The 23,653-nt window shown below is 37.8% G+C and overlaps 2 protein-coding genes across 2 annotated transcripts in view; both read left to right on the forward strand.

Annotated features, from left to right (window-relative positions):
• Positions 1-21,899, forward strand: LOC127451439 (interleukin-12 receptor subunit beta-2-like). The gene is made up of 15 exons (XM_051716152.1): positions 1-429; positions 1,358-1,639; positions 3,149-3,284; positions 3,381-3,532; positions 3,896-4,038; positions 6,032-6,173; positions 8,404-8,480; positions 8,620-8,866; positions 10,084-10,278; positions 10,394-10,495; positions 10,688-10,819; positions 12,639-12,782; positions 12,946-13,027; positions 14,605-14,677; positions 20,998-21,899. The coding sequence occupies exons 1-15, from the start codon at positions 366-368 to the stop codon at positions 21,358-21,360; spliced, it is 2,334 nt and encodes a 777-aa protein (XP_051572112.1). The 5' UTR covers positions 1-365; the 3' UTR covers positions 21,361-21,899.
• A 1,292-nt stretch (positions 21,900-23,191) lies between these two features.
• LOC127451693 (transcription activator BRG1-like) overlaps positions 23,192-23,653 on the forward strand; it is a 26,413-nt gene continuing 25,951 nt past the window's right edge. Inside the window, exon 1 of the mRNA XM_051716572.1 lies at positions 23,192-23,314. The gene's annotated coding sequence lies outside the window, so the exon portion shown is untranslated. The remainder of the gene's footprint in view (positions 23,315-23,653) is intronic.

Genomic DNA, 23,653 nt, shown 5'->3' on the forward strand with positions numbered 1-23,653 from the left:
ATGAAGTAAAACAGTGCAGGCGTGGACGGCGTTCGAGTTCAGTCATTTCGAAGCGGGGATATTTGCGACTAAATCGATTGAACGTAACATTTCCATAGATAGTAAAACATAAAGGAATATTATTCCGGGAAAGATGCCTGACCCATCATATAGAATGATGACTTTATTGTTATTGACGGATTTCTGAAAAGAAAAACAGCGAAAAAACTTTGTTTATGCGTCAGCGGGTCAGTGATGTTTACGTTGTCGCGAAATAAACAAGGCTTCACTGATCGTGGACTTTCCGTGACTGTGTAAGTGCTCGTATGACGTTAACAATACGTTGCGGTATAGTGGAATTTTGGCGTGTGCGAATGACGTGAGCGATGGGATGGGAAAATGTGAACTTATATTTGCTTATACCACTGCACATGTGGATGTGCTCTCAAGGTGAGCAAAAGTGTTTTCTCTTTGCAGTATTTTTATTTCAGTCAACTCTGTACAAGTGGCTGTTATGCATGATTTTGGCTAGAAAAATTATTTAGGCATAATATAAAATATACATGTACACTACCGGTTTTTTTTCTCCACATTTTAGAATAATAGTAAAGTCATCAAAACTTTTTTTTAATTACATTTTAGTTTTATAATGAAATATATTAATATGTTGGCACAATTATATTTTTGTCTACAAAACTAATTTCAAACATTTAAGCCTTCAGATCAAAAGATTTTTAAGATCATGAGAAACATTTCAGTCAAGTGTTTCAAAACTTTTGACCGGTAGTGTATATGTAGTCTATAATATTGTATAATAAATACACAAAGTTGCCCCCAAAAGTATTTGGACACTTAAGGGACCACAAGTAAAAACGTATGAATGTCATTGCATTATATAACAAAAATGTAAGTGCAAATATCAAGTGTGTCACATGCACACCTTTTAAGTAAAATAGGTTTGTTTGGTTTTACTTCATAAACAACAGTTCATAATTAATATAAGAAGCAGTATTACGACACTTTTTGTTCGGTTTGTGTAACATGTCCATAGTTAATGTTTTAAGGGGGAACTGACTTCATACATCCACTAAAATGACTGAGTTGGTTAAAAGAAATTGCAAAATGTCTATTAAAAGTGAATATAGTTGTGAGAAAAGGTCTAGTGTCATTTTAAATGTAATTTGCTTTGATGTTTTATCTAATGCAGTGACATTTCAGTATATTAAGTGTGACAAATACTTGCAAATTTGAATAATCCTTGAATATTTGAGTAGAATTCCAAACTTTATTTATGTAATTGGCATGGGACAGTCCTGCAAGCTCAGTATTCTTGTCCCAACCTCTTATCATCATTCTTTGTCTTTTTTTATGTGTTCAGCCTCGTTTGTAGTGAATGTAAACTGCTGGTGGAGTCAGAAGTTTCCTGTGGTGGAGAATGTGGTGTGCGACACCAGTGCACAAGGAAGCACAGACCGTTGTGAACTATGCCAGCTTTATGTTATCATGCTCGAGCAGAGACATCAGTTACCCAGTGCCTGTGCCAACACCATTAAAAATGTTCACATTCCTGTTGCATCAGAACATATCAGACATATTCGCTGTGAGCTCGAGTGCCAGGAAAATACAGACGGATTGTGCCATGTTACAGTAAGAGAAGGCTGTGAGTATCACTGTGTTATAGCATATCTGATAACATATAGGCTACAGTACTTCCAATGACCTTATTAGTTCACCCAAAAATGATAATTTTCTCATTACGTATGACTTTCTGTATTCTGCTGAACACAAATGAAGATTTTTAGAAGAATATTTCAGCTCTGTAGGTCCTCACAATGCAAGTGAGTGGTGGCCAGAACTTTGAAGCTCCAAAAAGCACATAAAGTCAGCATAAATGGTCATCTCCAGTGGTTAAATGCACATCTTTAGAAGCGATATGATAGATGTGGGTGAGAAATTCTCCTCCCTGCCCAGTAGATGGCGATATGCACGAAGAATGCGAATTGGTAAAAACAAAAGAAGAAGAAAGTGAAAGTGGAGATTTATAGTAAAAAAGGAACTTCAATATTGATCTGTTTCTCACCCACACCTATCATATCGGTTCTGAAGACTTGGATTAGATTACATTTATGCTGCCTTTATGTGCTTTGGAGCTTCAACATTTTGGAACCCATTAACTTGCCTTGTGAGGACCTTCAGAGCTGAAATATTCTTCAAAAAAAACTTTGTGTTCTGCAGAAGCATGGCATGAGGGTGAGTAAATGAGAATCTTCATTTTTGGGTGAACTGTTCCTTTAAAGGAATGTTCAGGGTTCATCACAAATTTAGCTCTAAATTAGCACAGGAAATAATTTCAACTCGTCCCTTAATTTGGAAAAATAAAGGAAAAATGGGTGCACTTACAATAGAAGTCTTGGGGGAAAGCCAGTGCCCGGGGATAACTGTTAAAATACACACTGTTTTGAAAGTTTAACCACAAGATCTCAACATCATAAGTATTATCATGAGGCTAATGATAAAATTGTTTACTAGCACCTGTGCAAAAGGTATATCCATTCTTACTAACAAGAAAATCTGCTAAACACGTTATCTTTCACACGAAACTTGAAAGGGTACCAAAAATAGACCCACACCCACTTAAAGAAAAGTTAATCTGCCTAGAAAATTATTCCCATTGATAAAAAAATGAATTAGACAACTTTACAGCTCAAATAACGCATATTTTTGTGCAATAGAATTAATGTGTTTTAAGAAAAACACTGAGATGCACATTCGTGCTTTAAAGCTTTTGTAATTTCTTGCCCCATAGACTTGCATTGTAAGTGCCTTACCGTAAACATAATTGTTTTTTTTTTGTTTTACAAACGAAGGGACAAGTTGAAATGTTTTTCTGTGGTGATCAACAAAAACATGTCACATATGTTATCAGTCGAGCATAATTTGTTTAAAACCCAAAACATTTATTTAAGAAATGCGTACGTGTCAAAGTGTTGCCCAAAATACAGGAAGAGAAGTGTTCACCCTGGTGTCTTACTTTCTCAGATTACCCGCATGACTTCCTATTGTCTGAAAATGAATGATGCTCTTATAGCACACTGTGCTTTATGGTTCTCTTCCTCTCCCTTGTTCTACATTCTTCCCTAAATTTTTAACATTCTCTCCTTGTTTACAGATCCTCCATTTGCACCATCCCGCCCTGAGTGTTCTATAGAAGAATTTGAGGAAGGAGACATTCATTGCTCTTGGTCTAGATCCAATGAGCCAATGATTACAACTGTTTACACCCTACACTGGCAAGATTGTGATGGGTATGTCACAAGTGTTGTCTTATTACCCCACCATTCAATTATGCATGCTCATGTATGTCGCCTTCAAACGTTTTTTGTGTGTGTGTTTATATACAGGAATGTTAACTCCAGAGAGAGTGATAGTGACAATGGAGTCATAAAACGAAAAGAGTATATGAAAAACACTGACATTAAAGTATGGGTTACTGCCAAAAACCCGCTGGGTTCTGCACAGTCTGAAGAGTCTGTCTTCAACACAGGCCATATAAGTAAGCCACTTTTACATTCTTGCAACTCACCAACTTTCTCAGAATTGTTTTTTTTGAGGCCTTATCTTTGAGCGTCAGGTGTTTGGGTTGTCTTATTAGTATCACGGGTCATTTGAAAGAACATCAGAACATACAAAACAGTATGGATTTGATTCATTATTTAGCATAAATCACATGAATCCATATTTTATGAACGGTGTGTTTCGGTCGTGAATGAATCAGTGTTTTTGAACAAATCTTTACATTTTTTCTGAGCAGCGTCAGGTCTGATCTCACCTAGCGCACCATCATTGAGTATCCCCATTATGTATGCACTAGAACCTTGCAATACGTATGCTTGCTTTAATATCTTTACCCCTTTAGTTCGGCCAGACGCTCCCTATATTATTAACCACACCTCTCAGCCACTGGAGATCTTCTGGAAGATGGACTGTTATTTATTTGGTTTCTCTGGCATGATGTGTCAAGTGCAGTACCATACGCTCGATGACATGGACTGGACTGAGGTAAGAGAAATAGAGGAGAAACTAGGGCTGTCTGTCAGCAATGATTTCCCGATTTGATTAGATTCTTAATTTAATTCGCTATAGACTTGCTATTCTTCAGGCTTGATGACATTGAATTTAGGGGGCCAGTTTCCTCTGTTGTGCTTTCCTTCTTTCAAAAGATGTGATTTGGTTAAAGTTCGGTACACAGCAAATTCAGCAGAAACTCTGTACTGTCAGTGCCACATTTGCAGGATAGGAGGTGTGCTACAAGTATTGACCAGTGAAAATTAGGGATGCACCAATGTATTAGGGGCAGTGGTGGCTCAGCGGCTAAGGCTCTGGGTTACTGATCAGAAGGTCGGGGGTTCAAGCCCCAGCACTGCCAAGTTGCCACTGTTGGGCCCTTGAGCAAGGCCCTTGACCCTATCTGCTCCAGGGGCGCCGTATCATGGCTGACCCTGCACTCTGACCCCAGCTTAGCTGGGATATGTGAAAAAAAGAATTTCACTGTATATGTGCAAATGTATAATGTGTGATAAATAAATATAATTATAATTATAAAATTATGTATCAGGGTGCGATATTTATTGGCCAATTATTGACCAAATTAAAACCATTGGCAAATCGGTTTTAAGCATGAAAATGAAAAACAGATTGTTCATTTATAATAAATTATCATCACACTTTGTAAAAAATCTTTGAACTCAAATGCACAATCCAGAAATAATGATAGCCACAGAATGTAGAAGGGTTGGCACTCCTAAGAAAATGTAATATTTAATTTTTATTCTTTCTCGTTCTTACATTATTGAGAAAAAAAAAAAGTTGTTACAGGCGTGACACTTGTGAAAGTGGCACTTGCCTATATATGATGAGGTAAAACCATCCAAAACACTTTGACTTCTGAGACATTGGTATAGTATCCATTAAGGCTAAACGACTGATTGAGTTAAAGGAATAGTTCACCCAAAAATGAAAATTTGTTGATAATTTACTCACCCTTAGGTGAGTTTCTTTCTTCATCAAAACAGAATTCAAGATTTTTAGGATTTCATTTCAGGCCTCCTCCTCTAAACAATGCAAGTAGAGAAGTAATTAGTAGCCTGCTCAAGCCTGATTTCTTCTCGAGATCGAGCCTTCTCTGTTGTCACCCCCAAACTCTGGATCAGTCTCCCTTCACACGTACGGTCCGCCCCATCTTTAGCCATTTTTAAATCTTTTCTTAAAACCTATCTTTACTCGGTATCTTTTAATGCTATTTAATGTGAAGATTATGTTTATTGGTGTTTAGTTCTGTTTGTTTTTATATTGTTTGATTATTTTTATATATTTGTGTACTCTATTACTCTTTTGTATCTAATTGCACAGCACTTTGGTTCAACTTTTGTTGTTTTTAAATGTGCTTTATAAATAAAGTTGGAAGTTGAGTAATTTGTAGTGGATTACTTATTTTGAGGAATCCTACTATACCTATAGGCTACATGATGAGGGAAACCATCCAAAACGCTTTGAAACCAGCAGACGTTGACTTCTGAGATATCGAAAATTATATATATTGGAAATTAGAAATATAGGATATTATACAGTATATATTTATGCATTCGTAAGTAAAAAGTGATCAGATGACAAAATAAGTTAAGTGGCAAAATATCTGTATCGTTATCGGGCAGTAGTTTTTGGTTAAAATTGGTATCAACCAAAAATGGTCATTTTCGTGCATCTCTCCTTTAAGAGTCTCTATCAACTGCCATTGTATTGAACAGATGGAACAGGATATTCGTTAAAACATTTTTTGTGTTCTACATAAAAAATTAAAAAAAGGTCATACAGGTTTGTAACAACATGAAGTTGAGTAAATTATGACAGAGTTTTATCTTTTGGGTGAACTATCCCTTTAAAGCTAATCATATTTTATGGAGTCAGAGATTTGGCAACTATTATAGTTATTAGCTTATGTCCCAATTAATGTTCATTAAACAGATTGTGACACATTTGAATCATTATTGTGCAGATGGATGGTTATCAGGTCATGTTTCAGTTGGAGGAACCGCAACCATTAACAGAGTACAGTTTTCGTGTTCGCTGCCGCTGTGAAGAAGAGGAAGTTATGAGTCACTGGAGTTCAGAGTATATAGTCAGAACGCCCCCTGCAGGTCAGAAAAAAAACTCTCACACACTTACATTCATCAAGGACATTTATTGCCCTCCAAGGTGTTATTTACTAACCGTTTTATTGAAGATGCCCTTAAAAGTTTGATTTCAAGTTGAAATCAAGATTTTTATGTTTCTCTCCCATGCAATTATGCTATAAACAGTATGGCAAAAAACAGTACAGTAAGGCATTTACAATGGAAGTGAATGGATCCAGTCCATAAACATTAAAATACACACTGTTTCAAAAGCATAGCCACAAAATTATACATTTTAACATAATTTTAGTGTGATCAAATCTCTGTTCTACATTATTTTAGTGTGATAAAATTGCTTACAGGGTTGATCGGTGTTGTGTCGCCATTGCAACAAAGTTGTAATATTGATTAGTATGGTTATTAAGCAATTTTATCGTACTAAAATCATGTAAACACATATAATGTTTATGTCTTGTGGCTATACTTTTGAAACGGTGTGTTTTTTAACATTTATGGACTGGCCTCACTGGAACCCAGATTTTTTACTTTTTGTAAATAAACGTGGGACGAGTCAAATATTTTTTTTGTGGTAATCAGTATTATGGCACAAAAGCTGTTGATTGAGATTAACATGTATTTCACCCGAAAAATTCCTTTAAAAACGCAAAATAACCACATTTATCACTGACATGATAATTAAAGTATTAGTTCACCCAAAAATGAAAATGCAGTCATTGTTTACTCACCCCTGTGTTGTTATAACCCCATATGACTTTCTTTCTTTTTCTTAACACAAAGGGAGAAATTCAGTGATTTCATACAACGGCACTTTATGGTGACCACCTCTTCAAGATTCAAAAGGACACAAAAGTATAATTCAGAAGTCTAATAAATTATTCCATGAGACTCATGATTGTTATGAAAGCATACGATAAGGTTTGATGCGAAACAAACCGAAATCTAACGTATTGTTTAGTGAAAATGTGCACTGACTGTTGATCATCTGTGTGCATTCATGATAGGGCACGAGAGCAACAGTTCACGCAGCACCCTCGTGACATTGGGGTGTTCAAGTGAAAATTAGTTTATATAAAAACAGGTCCTCCACAGCGATAGTGACAACAGAACAGAACACAGCTGCACACAAAACAGAGAATGGAACTCACTAAACATGTCTGAAGAGTTTGTAGTTGAAGAATTTATGCATTTCTATGCCCGGCCTGATTTTCTTTTTTTTTTTTTGAACGGATTACTTGGAAATCAAACAGAAACATAAGTGGAGGCTACAGGCAGCCTCAGTCACACCGTGTCCCAACCTGATGCAAACAACATGCGATAAAAGGTATATTTTCTATGGTAATCAGATTTTTTGTCCTAACCAGCAGTGATGAGCAACGGTACATTCTGTTGATCGCTTGTTTTCTAACTCCGTCCACTGTGAACTGGCACTGGTCCAAAAACTCTCAAAAAAATCAGGCTGGGCATAGAAATGCATCAATTCTTCAACTACAAACTCTTCAGATATATTTAGTAAGTTCTGTTCTCTGTTTTGTGTGCAGCTGTGTTGTGTTCTGTTGTCGCTATCGCTGTGGTGGACCTGTTTTTAGATAAAGAAAACAAGTTTTCGCTAATTGAGTTTCCCAATGTCGCGAGGGAGCTGCGTGAACTGTTGCTTACGTGCCCTATAATGAGCGCACACAGGTGATCAACGGTCAGTGAACATTTTTACTAAATAATACATTCGATTTCGGTTTCGCATCAAACCATATCGTATGCTTTCATAACAATCATGAGTCTCAAGGAATAATTTATTAGACTTCTGAATTATACTTTTGTGTCCTTTTGAAGCTTGAAGAGGTGGTCACCATAAAGTGCCATTGTATGACATCACTGAGCACAATGTTTTTTTCTCAATTTCTCCCTTTTGTGTTAAGAAAAAGACAAAGTCATATAGGGTTATAACAAAACGGGTGAGTAAACAGTGACTGAATTTTCATTTTTGGGTGAACTAATCCTTTAATCACCTCTGTGTGACTTAAACACACAACATTATTAGGATATGTGACAACAACAATGCATGCCACTGTTTGAAACATCATTGCAAACTGCATACTATTTTATATACTACTTTTAAAAAGATAGTAGTTGGTATAGAGTATAATTGTGTAGGATGCTTGTATTCCATTCCAGTCTTAGCCTGAGTGATATAATATGATCGGTAATGTTGATTCTACATCTGTAATATTCTTTTCAGCACCGGTTGGACAGCTGGATGTTTGGAGTGACTGTGCCCCTAATTCAGACACGTCTTTCTGTAATGTCTTCTGGAAGGTATGCTCCCATAATGCATCATTCTAATTGGTTGTTTTTCAATAGGCAAATCACAATCATGAACAAGCTGTTAGAATGTGACAGCATCATTAGTCTAACATTATTCTCTCCTTTGGCCTTGTCTCTGTGTTCTCCACAGGTGATGCCCCTGTCTCAGGCAAGATGGGATGTTAATAACTATGTAGTGACTCTGAAGCTCTACAATGGTAAGGAGAACAAGCTGGTTACCAGGCAACAGAGAGATACTGAAAATCAGCCTCCTGACGAAAAGGGCTGCCAGAAGCTCAGGCATTTCCCACTGCAGCCGGGTGTTATGGGAGTATTTGTGTCGGCCAATACTTCAATGGGGATGTCAGACCCAACATTTATGGCATTTCCTGTGATGCGTATGTATGGCAAATTAACTTAACCTTTCGTTTTATGATTAAAGGTAACATTCTTTCAATAAAGAATCATAGTGTTTACACTTTTTAGGATGTCAACCCACAAACCTGCACTGTAAAAAAAAAAATCTTTTCAGGTAACCTAAAAATTTGCTTCATATGGTAACATCTAAATTAACAGTTTTAATTCAATTAAAAAATGTTGTTTAATCTGACAAAATTTACCTGACAAATTAAGTTTCATTTTAAGGGTTAGATCAAGTATTCATTTACTCAACTTTAATGCCAACCCAGATGTGTATGACTTTCTTCTGCTGAACACAAATAAAGATTTTTAGAAGAATATTTCAACTCTGTTGGCCAATACAATGCAAGTGAATGGTGGCTAGAACTTTGAAGGTCCAAAAGGCACATAAAGGCAGCATAAAAGTAATCCATATGACTCCAGTGGTTAAATCTGTCTTCTGAAGCGATATAATAGGTGTGGATGATAAAAAGATCAATATTTAGGTCCTTTTTCTATAAATCTCCACTTTCACTTCTATATTCTTCTTTTGTTTTTGTCGATTTACATTCTTTGTCCAATTAATAGTAAAAAAGGACTTAAATGTTGATCTGTTTCACACCAGCACCTATCATATCACTTCTCAAGATACGGATTTAACCACTGGAGTAGTGTGGATTACTTTTATGCTGCTTTAATGTGCTTTTTGGAGCTTCAAAGTTCTGGCCACCACTCATTTGCATTGTATGGACCTACAGAGCTGAAATATTCTTCTAAAAAGCTTTGTTTGTGTTCAGCAGAAGAAAGAAAGTCATACACATCTGGGATGGCATGAGGGTGAGTAAATGATGAAAGAATTTTCATATTTGGGTGAACTGTCCCTTTAAGGTAACAACTGCAGGTGTTTCCCTTAGGAAAATCCAGAGGGAACCATGGCGAATTAGCCTTCCGGGCTTGCCAACAAATTGACGTCATAGCTGAGCAGCTCTATTTTACTTATTACACAGCTGTCTGGAATACTTGACTCTAACTGGTCTATCACAGCATTCTGTTGCCAAATATTTTTGTATAATGACCTCTAAATTGTACAGTTCTAACCAGTTTCCTACAAACAGTAGCTGTGCTAGTTTCATGTCTCTCTTTGTTCTCACATCAAAAATAATGGCTATGTTACCCCTAACTTATATTATACTTTTGTCATATTTACACTCTGCAGGTCATACAACACCAGAGGTGAATCTGAGTGTAGTAGGAGAGGACAACAAGCTGTTTGTCAAATGGTCCGTACCTTCTCAGATCTCAGAGAGCACTCTGGAGTATGTGGTGCAGCATGTGTCTGTAGAACTATCTCACACTCCCTGCCTGAACTGGGTCAGAATAAACCGAAACCAGAGATCTGTCACACTCACAGGTGTGCGGGTGGGTGGGTGCGGGTGGGTGTGTGTGTGGGTGAGAGAGGGAGAGAGAGAGAGAGATGGACGTCTGCCTAATTGTGTCAGTGATTTTGAGTTTGTCTCCATCTACAGGTAACTTCAGGAACTACACAGCATATAACGTGTCATTGTTTGCTGTCATCAACAATCACAGCACTTTCCTCAAGTCTGCAATTGCATACACACTTCAAGGAGGTATGTAATGTTTTCCACTACAAGATTCATAAGACATTTGCTCATTTAATCAGCAAACATAAAGTGTGTTTTGTAAGATTTTCTCAAAGCTTAGTGTAAAAATAACATGCTAGAAAATGCAAGATCTTGTAATTCGGGTTGTTAGTCATCTAGACTTTTCATCTTACCTTAATCTTCGTCTCCCCCTTTCAGTGCCTCCTGAAGTCTCACAGTTCCAGGTGAAGAACATCTCTCACTCATCTGTCACTGTGATGTGGAGCCCTATTCCATTGCATGAGAGTAATGGTGTCATCCTGCAGTACTCAATTGGCCTCAATGAGACAGGTAACAGGGAAGGATGTCTATTAAACGCAATTAACATTCACTGTTTTTGTTTAAAAAAAAAAAAAGGATGTGAATTTTAAGATTTTTTTTTTTTTAAGACAGGTGGCTCCTCCTTTTTTACAAGCCCTGCTTATTAACTTTAAAAGCGCACTATGTTATTTATTTTATTTTTGCTAATTGCTAAATAGTTATAATAGAAAAGGATCATTCCGTGTCAACTCAACCAGCGATCTCCGGCTCAATTGTATTTTTGATATTTTTTTTTTTAAAGGTGAAAGATACGAAATGGAAATATGTGTATGTATATATGTATATGTATATGGAACATAAATGAAAGAAAAGGATCTGTATGTAATGGTGAGGGTTACCATTACATGGATTTGGGCTGTTGTATATGTGATGTTTTTCTCTTTTCTGTATTTATAGGTGTTTTCTAGATGTTCTCTGTTTATTGATTGTCATTGATTGTGATGTCATGGTCATCAGATGTGTTGATTGGTCATGACACATTTAAAATTTGGTGCTGTTGCACTCTTAAATGTTCACCGAAATGTTGCTTAATAAATCTTGATCATTTTTTGCTAGACAGGATAGTGTGCGGGATTTTTTCCATTTCGATGACTTTGCTGAAGTTGTGTCCTACGCACCTATTAATTGCTTCTCAGGTGTGCGAGGTTAGTCAGGTGAAAGATAAACATAACTGATGATGAAAGACACAATATTAAATGCCATGGAGTAATCTATGATTTTGTAGAGGGAAGACAAAATGACAATTTTCACCTATGATTTTGGAGCAAAACTACAGGTCAATTTTTTATTTTATTTTTTTTATTTATTTATTTTTTAGAAAGGTTGCAGCTTGATTATTTTATTTTTACATTGAGATAGGTCAGTCTATTTCTAAAATCAGTTCACTTCGGCAGCCCTTGTTGCATTATATGCCAATGGGGTGAGTCCAAAATTGGAGGAAAAAACAATTATTAAAGATACCTTAATATCCTTTTAGATTCTAGTTCTGAACAAACTCTCCTTTTTGGATTTTCATTTTTTAAAGCCCTATATGTCTAAATGTGGCTTCATCTGAAAATTGCGACACTACCCATTTTCAATGGTCATGAACCATTTGAGTCACATTATTGGCATATAATGAGTTGACAAATTCAACTAATTTTAGCAATAGACCTACCTATCTCTGTATAAAAATAAAATAATGAAGCTGCCATCTTTCTAAAGTTATTTTTTTTTACCTGTAGTTTGGCTCAAAAATCATAGGCATTTTGACCCCCCTCAACAAAATGTATTACTCTGTAAATATTGATCCTTGACTATTAATATTTTGAATTTCTTCATCATTTATGTTATACTATAATATAATGGTAGTGACTGAGGTGATTCACTTGTTCTCTTTGTAAAATGGCTTTGGGTGTAGTCAGAAAAGTGCTATAAGTGTAAAATTCATTCATTCAAAATATGTAAATAGGAGTGTTTTTTATCTTCTTCAAAGCAAGCAATACTTCAGTTTTATATGCTTAATTGTATAACATAAGATCAACATGAAAATAGCACTTTATGACTCCGGTTCTGAATATCTCCCAGTCATGATCACACACAGGCGATGTCAAGGTAACCTCAAATCATGAGATTCATCCGCCAGAAGAGCTGTGCCGAAACACGACTGACGTAATGTGTTCTTCCACAAATTGCTTGCAATTTAAAGTTTTGATCACAGATGTCGCTAGAGAGCACAAAGTTACATAGTGCAGCTTTAATCAAACTGGCCAATATATAATAAATAGATCTTGATAATCTTGTTTAACAGGAGCTAATGTGAGCAGTGACTCAACCAGTTTCCAGCTGTCAGGTCTGCAGCCAGCTCGGCAGTACCAGGCCTGGGTCAGCGCCGTGACCTCTGCTGGTGAGGGAGTGAGGAGCATCACTACCTTCTCCACCATGGATAAACCTGGTAATTGCTCATTTCCTTCACTCTGTGCTCTGACCCATATTAATGATACAGGATGGGGTCTTTGTTTCAAAATGTGTTTGTGGTTGTTCTTATACAATCTGTGGGTCAGAAATTCTGCTTATCCAATATATATGCAAACCTGACTCTCCATTTTATCACGCAGGTTATGTTACCCCAATGCTGTTGGCTATAGTCATAGTCCTACCATTGTTTGTGCTGACACTTTTCATTGCTTTTGTTGTCCTGTAAGTATTGTATCATGTTTATACTTCTTTCAGTGATACAGTTTAGCTGGCAGCCTTTTACTAGATTACAACATACACTACATGGCCAAATGTTTGTGGACAGCATAACAGGTTTGGCTAATCCTTTCATTTTAGTGAAGGAAAATCCATTTTGAAATTAAATGGCCATCAACCACATTTGGGTGTCCGCATACTTGGTGGTCATATACACTCACTGAGCAATTTATTAGGAACACTATGGTCCTAATTAAGCCCATCCATGTGTTGTGCATTCTGAGATGCTATTCTGCTCACTTCATTTATGCATTTACATTTATGCATTTTGGCAGACGCTTTTATCCAAAGCGACTTACAGTGCATTTATTACAGGGACAATTTCGCCTTGCTCAAGGACACAATGGTGGTGGCTGTGGGGATTGAACCAGCAACCTTCTGATTACCAGTTATGTGCTTTAGCCCACTATGCCACCACCACTCACTATAATTGTACAGAGTGGTTATCTGAGTTACTGTAGCCTTTCTGTCAGCTCAAACCAGTCTGGCCATTCTCCGTTGACCTCTCTCATCATCAGTGCGTTTGCGTCCGCAGAACTGCCGCTCACTGGATGTTTTTTGTTTTTGGCACCATTCTGAGTAAACTCTAGAGACTGTTGTGTGTGAAAATCCCAGGAGATCAGCAGTTACAGAAATACTCAAACCAGCCCGTCTGGTACTAACAATCATGCCACGGTCGAAATAACTGAGATCAAATTTTTCCCCATGCTGATGGTTGATGTGAACATTAACTGAAGCTCCTGATCCATATCTGCATGATTTTATGCATTGCACTGCTGACACACGACTGGCTGATTATATAATCACATGAACAAGTAGGTGTACAGGTGTTCCTAATAAAGTGCTCAGTGAGTGTATATATTATGTTCCATTACTGTATGCTGAAAAAGTCATTCCATTACATTTAGCATCAAATTATGTTTTGATTTCCCACAAATCTTGTGCACAAATTTATCAAATATATATATATATATATATATATGTGTGTATGTATATGTAAAAAAAAAAAATTTTCCTCCCAGTTTGGAATGCCCAATTCCCTATGCGCTTTTAAGTCCTCGTGGTCATGTAGTGATCCGCCAACCCACGCATCTTATCATGTGGCTTGTTGAGCGCATTGTCACGGAGACATAGCACGTGTGGAGGCTTCACGCCATCCACCACGGCATCCACGCTCAACTTGCCACGCGCCCCACCCGAGAACGAACCACATTATAGCGACTACGAGGAGGTTACCCCATGTGACTACTCTCCCTAGCAATTGGGTCAATCTGGTTGCTTAGGAGACCTGGCTGGAGTCACTCAGCACGCCCTGGGATTCGAACTAGTGAACTAGTGAACTCCAGGGATGGTAGCCAGTGTCTTTTACCACTGAGCTACCCAGGCCCCCAAATTTATCAAATGTATACTGTTTAGCAAAAATGTAAAGTGTAAGAGCTACTGCACTGTTACAGAAGGCTTATTATTGGTAAATTAGACATATTTTCATAAACTAATATCTGCATCCTGCTGTTGTGATTCAGGTTACCAACATGGTGTTTTCCAAAGATTCCAGACCCTTTAAACAGTCAATCGTTTAAACATGCAAACTTGCAGGTGAGTCTTTTGGCCTAAATTTCAAATTAAAGGTGCGCTCAGAAGTTTTTAGCTGGCTCTAACTCATCCCATCGGTTCCAGTAGTAGCTGTGGTTTTGGACTCTATACTGACACCTATTGTCCTGGATACTGGAAGTTTGTTTACTGAGTGCTGCCGCCTCACACCAAAGATGTTTGTTTCTCTTCTGTTTTGTTACTTTTAGTCTGTGTTTTTCTCTGTCTCATACTACACATATCCGTATAATGAATGGAAACAATTTTGCATTCAATTTAAAATAATTTTTGTGCATTGTTGCGCTCTGGACTGTGACCGGTCAGCCGCGACTCGTGAGCTCTCTGGCAGCTGAACACCGCCATGTGCTCACACTTGTTGCTTAATTTCGCTCTCTATCCATGATTCGCACTGTGAGAGCTGTGGGTCGTAGCAAGTAGGTATAGATGCAGGCTGGAGATCTCCAAATGGGGTTACTTCAGAAGGGGCGGGGTTACTCCAAAAGGTGGTTGCACCAATTCCACAAGGGGGCGTCACTTACACTGTTGGGTTTAGTGAAAGGGTTAGGTTAGGGGCTCCCTATATCTTTGCTGGTGGATTGGACCTCCTGCCCCTTTTCGGAACTCTGGCTGCAGCTATATCCTCGTAGCAGTTTGTTTCATCACTCCAGCAGAGACCTCTTGTTTGGACTTGTTTGTCTTTGGACGTGCACTTATTCTGTTTGGACTGTCTGGTGGATCACACTCCTGCTGATCCATACGATCAATCTGGACTAAACTGTTGACTTGTGCACCGTTGTTGTCTGTAGTAAGTATATTGTTTTTTTTGTTATAGTGTTTGGTTTGCTTGTTTTGTGTACATGTACTTTTATGTCTGAGCATTGGCTGAAAGCACTATATAAAGTAATCATCATCATCATCATTCAGCTGCAAACAGGGGTTTGCAGGCGCCAAAAAAAAATTTCCCACTCCATTCTGTTTGCAGCCATTGCTCGTAACTCGCTGGTTGTTGGCGGTGTCTCGTGATTTATCAACCACCCGATGTACTTAACATATGACGGACCTCTTCTGCCAGGTCTTCTCTTGGCTTTACGCTGGCTCGTAGAGCATGTACTGATGGATAAGTTCGGTTGATGGCTTCCTGATACAGTGGCTGACATACCTCAGTTGGCGCTGCTGTACGGTGTTGGTTAGGGGCTCGGTTTTCAATTTGGTGTAGATCTCAGCGTTCGATATCCTGTCCATGTGTCTTATTCCAAGCATAATTCTGTAGCAGCTGATGGTGTAGCTGTTCAGACTTGCTCTGAGCCATTTGGTGATGATCCAGCTCTCGCAGCCATATAGCAGAATTGAGAGACAAGCTGCCTGGAATGTCGCGTTTCAATAGCTTGAGATTGTGCGTGAGCAAAAAATGTCCTTAATTTTCCAGGAGGCCCATGCTTGGCCCTTTTGTACTCTGATGTTGGATTTGCTCAAAGCGACCTGGGGCTCTGCTCTAGTGGCGACTGGCAGCAGGTGTTCGTCATCGTGGTGTTTCATGTTATTGTGTTTCTTTTAAACGTATTTTATCATTTTTATTTGTGTTGCAGCAAGTGTATGTTAAATGTTATTGCACAAGATCGGATATAATGGAGCTATTTTATTTGATTATTTTGGCAATTTGTACTAGCGGAGTTACCTGCCATCCGTACTATTAGCAAACAAACAGACTCTGGTATTCTCTGGAGTTTTTATTGGGATTTAAATGGAGTTCACGGGATTTTGATATCCCGATGGATGAATCCCTGGATTGTCTGTTGTTTTGGGCTAAAACTGACTCGTCACAAAGACATTACTAAACCAAGAGAAAGGCCTTCTCGATATGAGTCGAGTAGGAGTAAGCGTGGTAGGAAAGGAGGTGTGCAGGAGCGTGTGAAAAGGCTACAGCGGATAAACCGCATACCGCTTCCAACAATAATCCTGGCAAACATGCAATCTCTGAGAAATAAAGTTGACAAACTGCAGGCAAACGTTAACCCTCTCCGAGATTACAAGAACGCAGGCTTAATCGCACTTACTGAGACTTGGCTTACTTCCCAGGACCTCGATTATTCTCTGGAGTCAGTGGATTTGGTGCCCCGCCTCATCTGGACAAGGATAGAGAGGTAACGGGGAAGAACCAAGGCGGGGAGCTTGTCTGTACTTTAACCGACGCTGGTGTACCAACATCACAGTGAGAGAAAGACTGTGTCTACCTGATATTGAATTACTTTCTGTGTCATTAAGACCATTGTGAATTCCCACAGATATTTATCACAGTGGTGTACATTCATCCGAGAGCAAACAATCATGTTGCAGCGGAGACTGTTAGAAAAGTAATTCATAAACTGCAATTAATTTCGCCAGATGTGCCAAATTTTATTCTTGGAGATTTTAATAACTGTAATTTACACTAGATGCAATAAGACACTAAATCTCTGTTATGGCTCTATTAAGGGGGCGATGAAATCTGTTGCCGACCCTCCTCTTGGTTTTTCCAATCATAATATAGTTAATCTTCTCCCTGTTTATAAATCGGTGTTACGTATGGAGAAGGTGAAGAAAAAGAGGGTTCAAGTTTGGACAGAGGACATTTCCTTGACCCTACAGGGTTTTTTGGGCTACCGATTGGACTGTCTTTCAAGCTGCTACGGAAAATATCGATGAACTCACTGAGGTTGTGTGTGGATATGTTTCCTTTTGTACTGAATGTGTTGTTCCTTGTAAGGTGTTTAAAGTATTTCCAAACAATAAGCCTTGGATCTCAAAAGGCACAAAAGATCTTTTGTACAAAAAGAAAATAGCTTTTCAGCTGGGAAACTTAAAGTAGGAGAAATCAGTAAGGTTGAGAGAGAGCAGAAATGAATAAAGATAGGTTAAAATATAAAGACAAGATTGAAGATCATTTGGGTGGTAACAATCTAAGATTAGCATGGCAGGGAATGAAATGCCTATAGGGAGGGAAGAGGTGTTGAGGATGCCATTCTTTGTCTTTTAAATCTTGTTTTTAAACATCTTGAAAAACCTACAGCATATGCAAGACTTCTATTTATCGACTTTTCCTCCGCTTTTAACACCATTCAGCCTCATTTGTTAATAGAGGAAATTATTTCCCTTTTTAATCTTGATTTGAATGTTGCTGGATGGATTTCTGATTTTTCAACTGGAAGATCACAGGGTGTTACAGTCAATGATGCATATTCTAAACAATTATCTTGTTCTACTGGTTCACCTCAAGGATGTTGCTTATCACCTCTTTTATATATTATGTACACTAATGACTGTCGTAGTTCGTATGAGGATAGACACATTATCAAATACGCTGATGACTGTGATAGTGAGTCTTCTTCAGGCACAGGATCAGGGGAATTGTCCTGTGCTGGGCGATTTTGTGACGTGGTGTAGTAAATTCTATCTTCAGGTAAATGTGAAAAAACAAAGGATATGGTAATTTTTGTTGTTGTTTTTGTTGGATTTTTTTCCCCTTTTTCACCCAATTTGGAATGCCCAAATTGCGGTTGGAGATGGAGATCTCCATATGGAGATTTTTTTATTTATTTTATTTTTTTTTTTTTTATAGAGGTTTAATTTCACAGCAGTGGCAAACAATGTCGAAGTTTAGGGCAAACATTATCCTTACCTGGCTGTAGACTTCGATGTTGCTCCTCAGGGCGCTCGTTCTGCATGCGTTAACTGTGTGGAGGCTGTGACAAAGTATGTCAAAGAGGGGGAGGGGCAGGGGCTTGTGTGGTCTCGCAGAATTACAACTTAAATGCAGATCTTGGGCATACGTTTAATTGAGAATTGATGCCAAGGGCTAAATTTAAATAAAAACTAAAATATATATTAAAAAATAAGAAATGACTTGCAAAAAGGGCACTTATCTAGTGAAAGAGGGCGGGTGCTTGAGCACCACTTGGGGTCTATCTGTGCACGTGACTGCCTGCCTGAGTTTCTTCGACAGTCAGAGGCGGCACAAAATTTGACGGAGGCTGCCGCCTCATAATTCTCTATGCAGGAAAAACTAAGGGGGACAATAAAAGCAAACTAAACTAACTTAACTAAACCATTGATCCTTGATACTTGATGTTGTTGACCCAGGCGTTTTTATTGTTTTTTTTTTCTCATCTAGGTCAAGATACTAATGCTGGTCTATTGGTTTGTTCAGGCTGACATGTTTGTGGTTGGTGTAGGGTTCAGTCTTCATGTTGATTATGAGTTGGACTTCTCTTGCTAGTTTTGCCTTGAGATTCAATGCTGCCTGGGCTCTTTCAAGAATTACTTCTAAGAGAGCGATGTCATCTGCAAAATCAAGGTTGAAAATAGACGTGGCTGGATTCCTTGACGATTGTCTGGGCTTGGTGATAAAGCCGCAGCTGCCTTGCATCGTGTGCTATTTTTCAGCTCTTTTGAGGACGTAGTCCATCACGATGATAAATAGGAAGGGAGCAAGCATTTCACCTTGTTGAATGCCAGTTGTTACATCAAATTCCTTTGATTTCTTACCTTTAAATAAGACAGCACTCCTCGAGTTGTTGTAGAGGGTTTGTATTGCTCATATGATCTTGCTAGGAATTCCATAATGTCATAATACGCCGAACATAGCAGACCTCTTGATTGAGTCTAATGCTTTCTTGAAATCAGTGATTCAACGTATAGAGGGAGGTTTTTGTCGTTGGCCCCTTCGATTAGGCGTTTTAATATGTGGACTTGATCGATGCAGCTGCGTCCTCTTCGGAAACCGGCTTTGTTTGCTTTTAGAACCTTGTTGATACTTTCCCTAATCTTATTTAAGAGGACTTTGTGGCCAAACGAGAACAGTGCTTGGTTGTTTCCTGGAATGGGTGCTTCAAATTGTGCGTTTCGGTGTAAGATTTGTTATGAGAGAAAAAACGGGTAACAAGCCCTGTAATTTCTCTGTACTGGCCACACCGGTTACATAGTACGGCAGCAGAGCTTGGTGTTCAACTGTGGCCAGACATCACTCCTCATTTATCCGGGTTTGTGATCGGCTTTTGCGTCTCTTGCCATACTGTAGATTATAGATCTTCCCCGAGGTTTCCCCTAGTGTATTAATGATCTGTAGAGATACTGGCTCAATCCACAAAAGGCTGAGTTAAAGTAAAATATTATTACTGTCATTATTAGTGGTAGTAACTAAGTCAGTTACAAGACACAGTGTCATTTGCTGTCAACATGGCAGCGCCCAGGAGGGAGCGACCTGCTCAATGTCAAATTAAACAGCTTTTATTGGGTTACTGAAATGACTTGAGACTTTATCTAATCTGAGTTTACATCATTTTCATCATATTTCTAAAAAATGCTATTCATGTCTTTGTGTAAAACTTCTAAGTTGCAAAAACTTACTGAGTGCACCTTTAAACCTTGTACACACTACAAGGTAGAAACTTATTTCCTTGCACACATTTAAATACTCACAATTTCTTGTTTTTGGATGTTGTTGAAGCTATTTAGCATTCTACAGTTAACTACAATCCCAAACTTCTGTTTTCATACAAACTCAAGTACATTGCAACAAGAGTTGATTCTTGACAATATGGTGAAAGTTTATGGTCTGTTTTGTACTGATGTGCATATAACACATAAAGAAGATAAAGAGTTGATTGTGATACTTCATAACGTAAATTGCACTGGCAGGATTCCGTGTCCATGGACTTTTTTTATCAACATCAAAATTTTAGGTTAAAATGTATAAAAATGTGTAACTGAAAGTATACTGTATATCCAGCCTGATCTCATGAAAATTAGATGATTGTGCCAATATTTTTGCAAAATTCATTTATGTGGTTCATTACATAAATCACGGCATTTCCGAGGTGAAATGTCCACTGTTTGGCGCTAAAAGTAAGTTAAATGTTTTCCCAAATGGATGAGGTATTTAAGGTTAATGCTCTATTGAGTTTTGAAAAAAACCTACCTAATTATCCTAAACCTAACCGATAGTGTCATAAAAGCGAATGTGAGGTAAAAATGCAATTGCAAATTTTGTGGTTCCTCTATGACACTTTCGGCTCACATGCTCAGCTGGACTCGTATCCCAGTCCTTTACATTACAAGTGCAATGCTCTATAAGTAGAGCTACTTCATTGTGTATGAATAAGCTTGTAAATGCAGTTGGTTATGGAATACAAATGTTGAAATATATCTTTAAAAAACATCAATTATTAATCATTCACTATAGTAAAAGTGTTTTGATGTCATAAGATAGCATTGTCTGAGGAACAGAGCAGAAATTAAGTGTTTATTAACTGATAATTAATTTTACATTTGTTCATGACTTTTGTTTCCAGCATGTGTGGCCTGGCATCTGTTCTCCTTCAGAATTATCTTTAAAGATCTGTGAGCTGGAGATTGTGGAGGAACTTGTCCCCACTGCAAATGCCCATCTCTCAGAAACTGAACTAATGGATGTGGAGCCCCATCAGAAACAGATAGCTGATAGAGTGCACAGAAAAGATGGAGATTTAATTCAGCGGCTGGAGTCTGAAGAGTCAAACAGAGGAAACGTTTCAGAGCATGGCGGTTGGACTAAGGACTACAGTGAAATTGTGGACACTGATGAGGAGAGTGGTGGTGGTGATGAGGATTGGGAGAAGCAAAAATGTTACTCGGACTATGAGACGCATTTTATGCCGTCTGTTGAGGCAATTTAACGATTACTTTTCACACTTGTGTGAACTGTACTGTAGTGCTTGAAAAAATTATCTGAATTGCAATTGTGGTGCTGAAGAACAGGTTGTGTATTTTACTCTTTTAATATAAAGGTTCACACGGGTATGGAAATATCAGGGAATTTTGAAATGGAAAAAGTCATGGAAATGTCTGTAGTTAATATGCATTTTTCTAGTTGTACTCTGCTCTAAAAATTTAATTGGCTATAAATTGCTCTTTTGTGAGTGATCTCTTAAAAATCCTTATACAGTAATTTGAAAAATTAGAAAAGTCATAGAAGCATCTTGGACATTAATTGGTCAAAATGTGTGGAAATCCTGAAATATGAAAAGAATATTGAAAAGTCACGTTGTTTAATTGCAGAATTAGCACATCATTTCATGTTTACAATTTTCCAAAATACTCCATACTAGCTCCAACGTAGAAATAACAATAGATTTTTACAGATAGATACACAATTTACACATACATGGACAATTATTTCATTCTAAAACTGTATATAATAAAAATGTTACACAAATGTCTTATTTGTAGCTATCAGTGCAAGATTCTTTTAAGAAATATACCTATCTATCTTTTTCTATTTATCTTTTTTCTATCTATTTATCTATATCTTTTTTTCCATACATCCATCTATCTATCTTTTTTCCATGCATCTGTCTGTCTATTTTGCCAGTTTATAAGGTCAACAGGTTCATAGAGGAGATCATTAGTAGTGTTAAATATCTTTAGACTGCCTTGGTTTGTAACATTGAGGATAAAAACATATCAATAGAATTTAATTTTGAATTTGAGCCTACAGCACTTTGATTTGTTAAAGGGATAGTTCACCCACAATTAATAATGCTTCATAATTTATTCACCCTCATGCCATCCCATATGTGTATGACTTTCTTCTGCATAAAACAAATTAAGATTTTTAGAAGAATATTTCAGCTCTGTAGGTCCATACAATGAGGTGAATAGTGCCCAGAACTTTGAAGCTCTTTAAAGCATATAAAGGCAGCATAAAAGTAATCTATATGACTCCAGGGGTAAAATCCATGTCTTCAGAAGCGATATGATAAGTGTGGTTGAGAAACAATCAATGTTTGTCTTTTTTTTTATTTTTAAATTTTTTTTTTTTTTTTACCATAAATCTCCACTTTCACTTCCACATTCATGTAAATTGCCACCTACTGGGCAGGGAGGAGAATTTATAGTAATAATAATAATTTAAAAAAAGGACTTAAATATTGATGTTTTCTCACCCACATCTATCATATCACTTCTGAAGATATGGATTTAACCATTGGAGACCTATGGATTATTTTTATACTGCCTTTATGTGCTTTTTGGACCTTCAAAGTTCTGGTCACCTTTCACTTGCATTGTATGGACCAACAGAGTTTATATATATATATATATATATATATATATATAATCTTTGTGTCACACACATCTGGAATGGCATGAGGGTGAGTAAATTATTTTTGGGTGAACTATTCCTTTGATGCTGCTAAATGTAAATTAATTATTATTTTTTGACTATTTATAGGGCAAATGTTCAAAGAGGAGAGGATCGGAAGATATTTAGACTGCCTTATTATTTTATTGTTTTACAAGTACATTGAGGACGGGAATAATATAATATATATGTAGGTTTTATCTGTAGGTAACTGTACCAACACAACACCCATCCCCCATGTAGCCTTGCAGCTTGCATTCCACCCTGTGAAAAAAGACTCCAACCAAGCATGCATTGCTGCCTTCCGGTCCTTAATGTAGGGGGGCGCTCAAGAGCCGCTGACTCGCGCATTCAGGCCGTTCTAGAGATACAATCAGAGCAGACGGGAGGGGGAAGAGAGAGGGGAAAAAGGAACTGGCTGAGCTACCCTTTGTTTCTCGATTTGCCAAAGAGAACGGGGAAGAGACCGGCGAAAAATCACACACTCTGTAAGTCACACTCTCAACATTCCGCAATGATCTTAGAACACCTGACGTCACAAAGGAGTTTTAGAATCAAACGGATACATTGTGTAACAATAATAGAACGCGAATACATTGTTTCTTTCGCCGGTTGCGTGTTTGCTAGGCCTGCAACAGCGGCGACAGAATGAATGAAAAAGTTTTGGAAAGTGTAACTAGAGCGAATGACCGGGCCAAGGGTACGGCATGCGGGTTGGATCAATCAACTAATAAAAAGATTCTCGCAGTATTTACTTCTGTGTAACTCAAATGATTCCACATTAAAAGCACACACAGCAACGGGCAAGCACAGCATGGCCGACTGTA

Source organism: Myxocyprinus asiaticus, chromosome 14 (genome assembly GCF_019703515.2).
Source record: "Myxocyprinus asiaticus isolate MX2 ecotype Aquarium Trade chromosome 14, UBuf_Myxa_2, whole genome shotgun sequence".
In the NCBI taxonomy this organism is placed as follows: Eukaryota; Metazoa; Chordata; class Actinopteri; order Cypriniformes; family Catostomidae; genus Myxocyprinus; species Myxocyprinus asiaticus.

Excerpts from the sequence above, each read along its gene's own strand:
- LOC127451439 (XM_051716152.1), top strand. The coding sequence starts at position 366 with ATGGGATGGGAAAATGTGAACTTATATTTGCTTATACCACTGCACATG. Across the intron at positions 8,867-10,083 it reads TATGGCATTTCCTGTGATGC|GTCATACAACACCAGAGGTG; the intron begins GTATGTATGGCA and ends TACACTCTGCAG. Across the intron at positions 14,678-20,997 it reads TTAAACATGCAAACTTGCAG|CATGTGTGGCCTGGCATCTG; the intron begins GTGAGTCTTTTG and ends TTTTGTTTCCAG.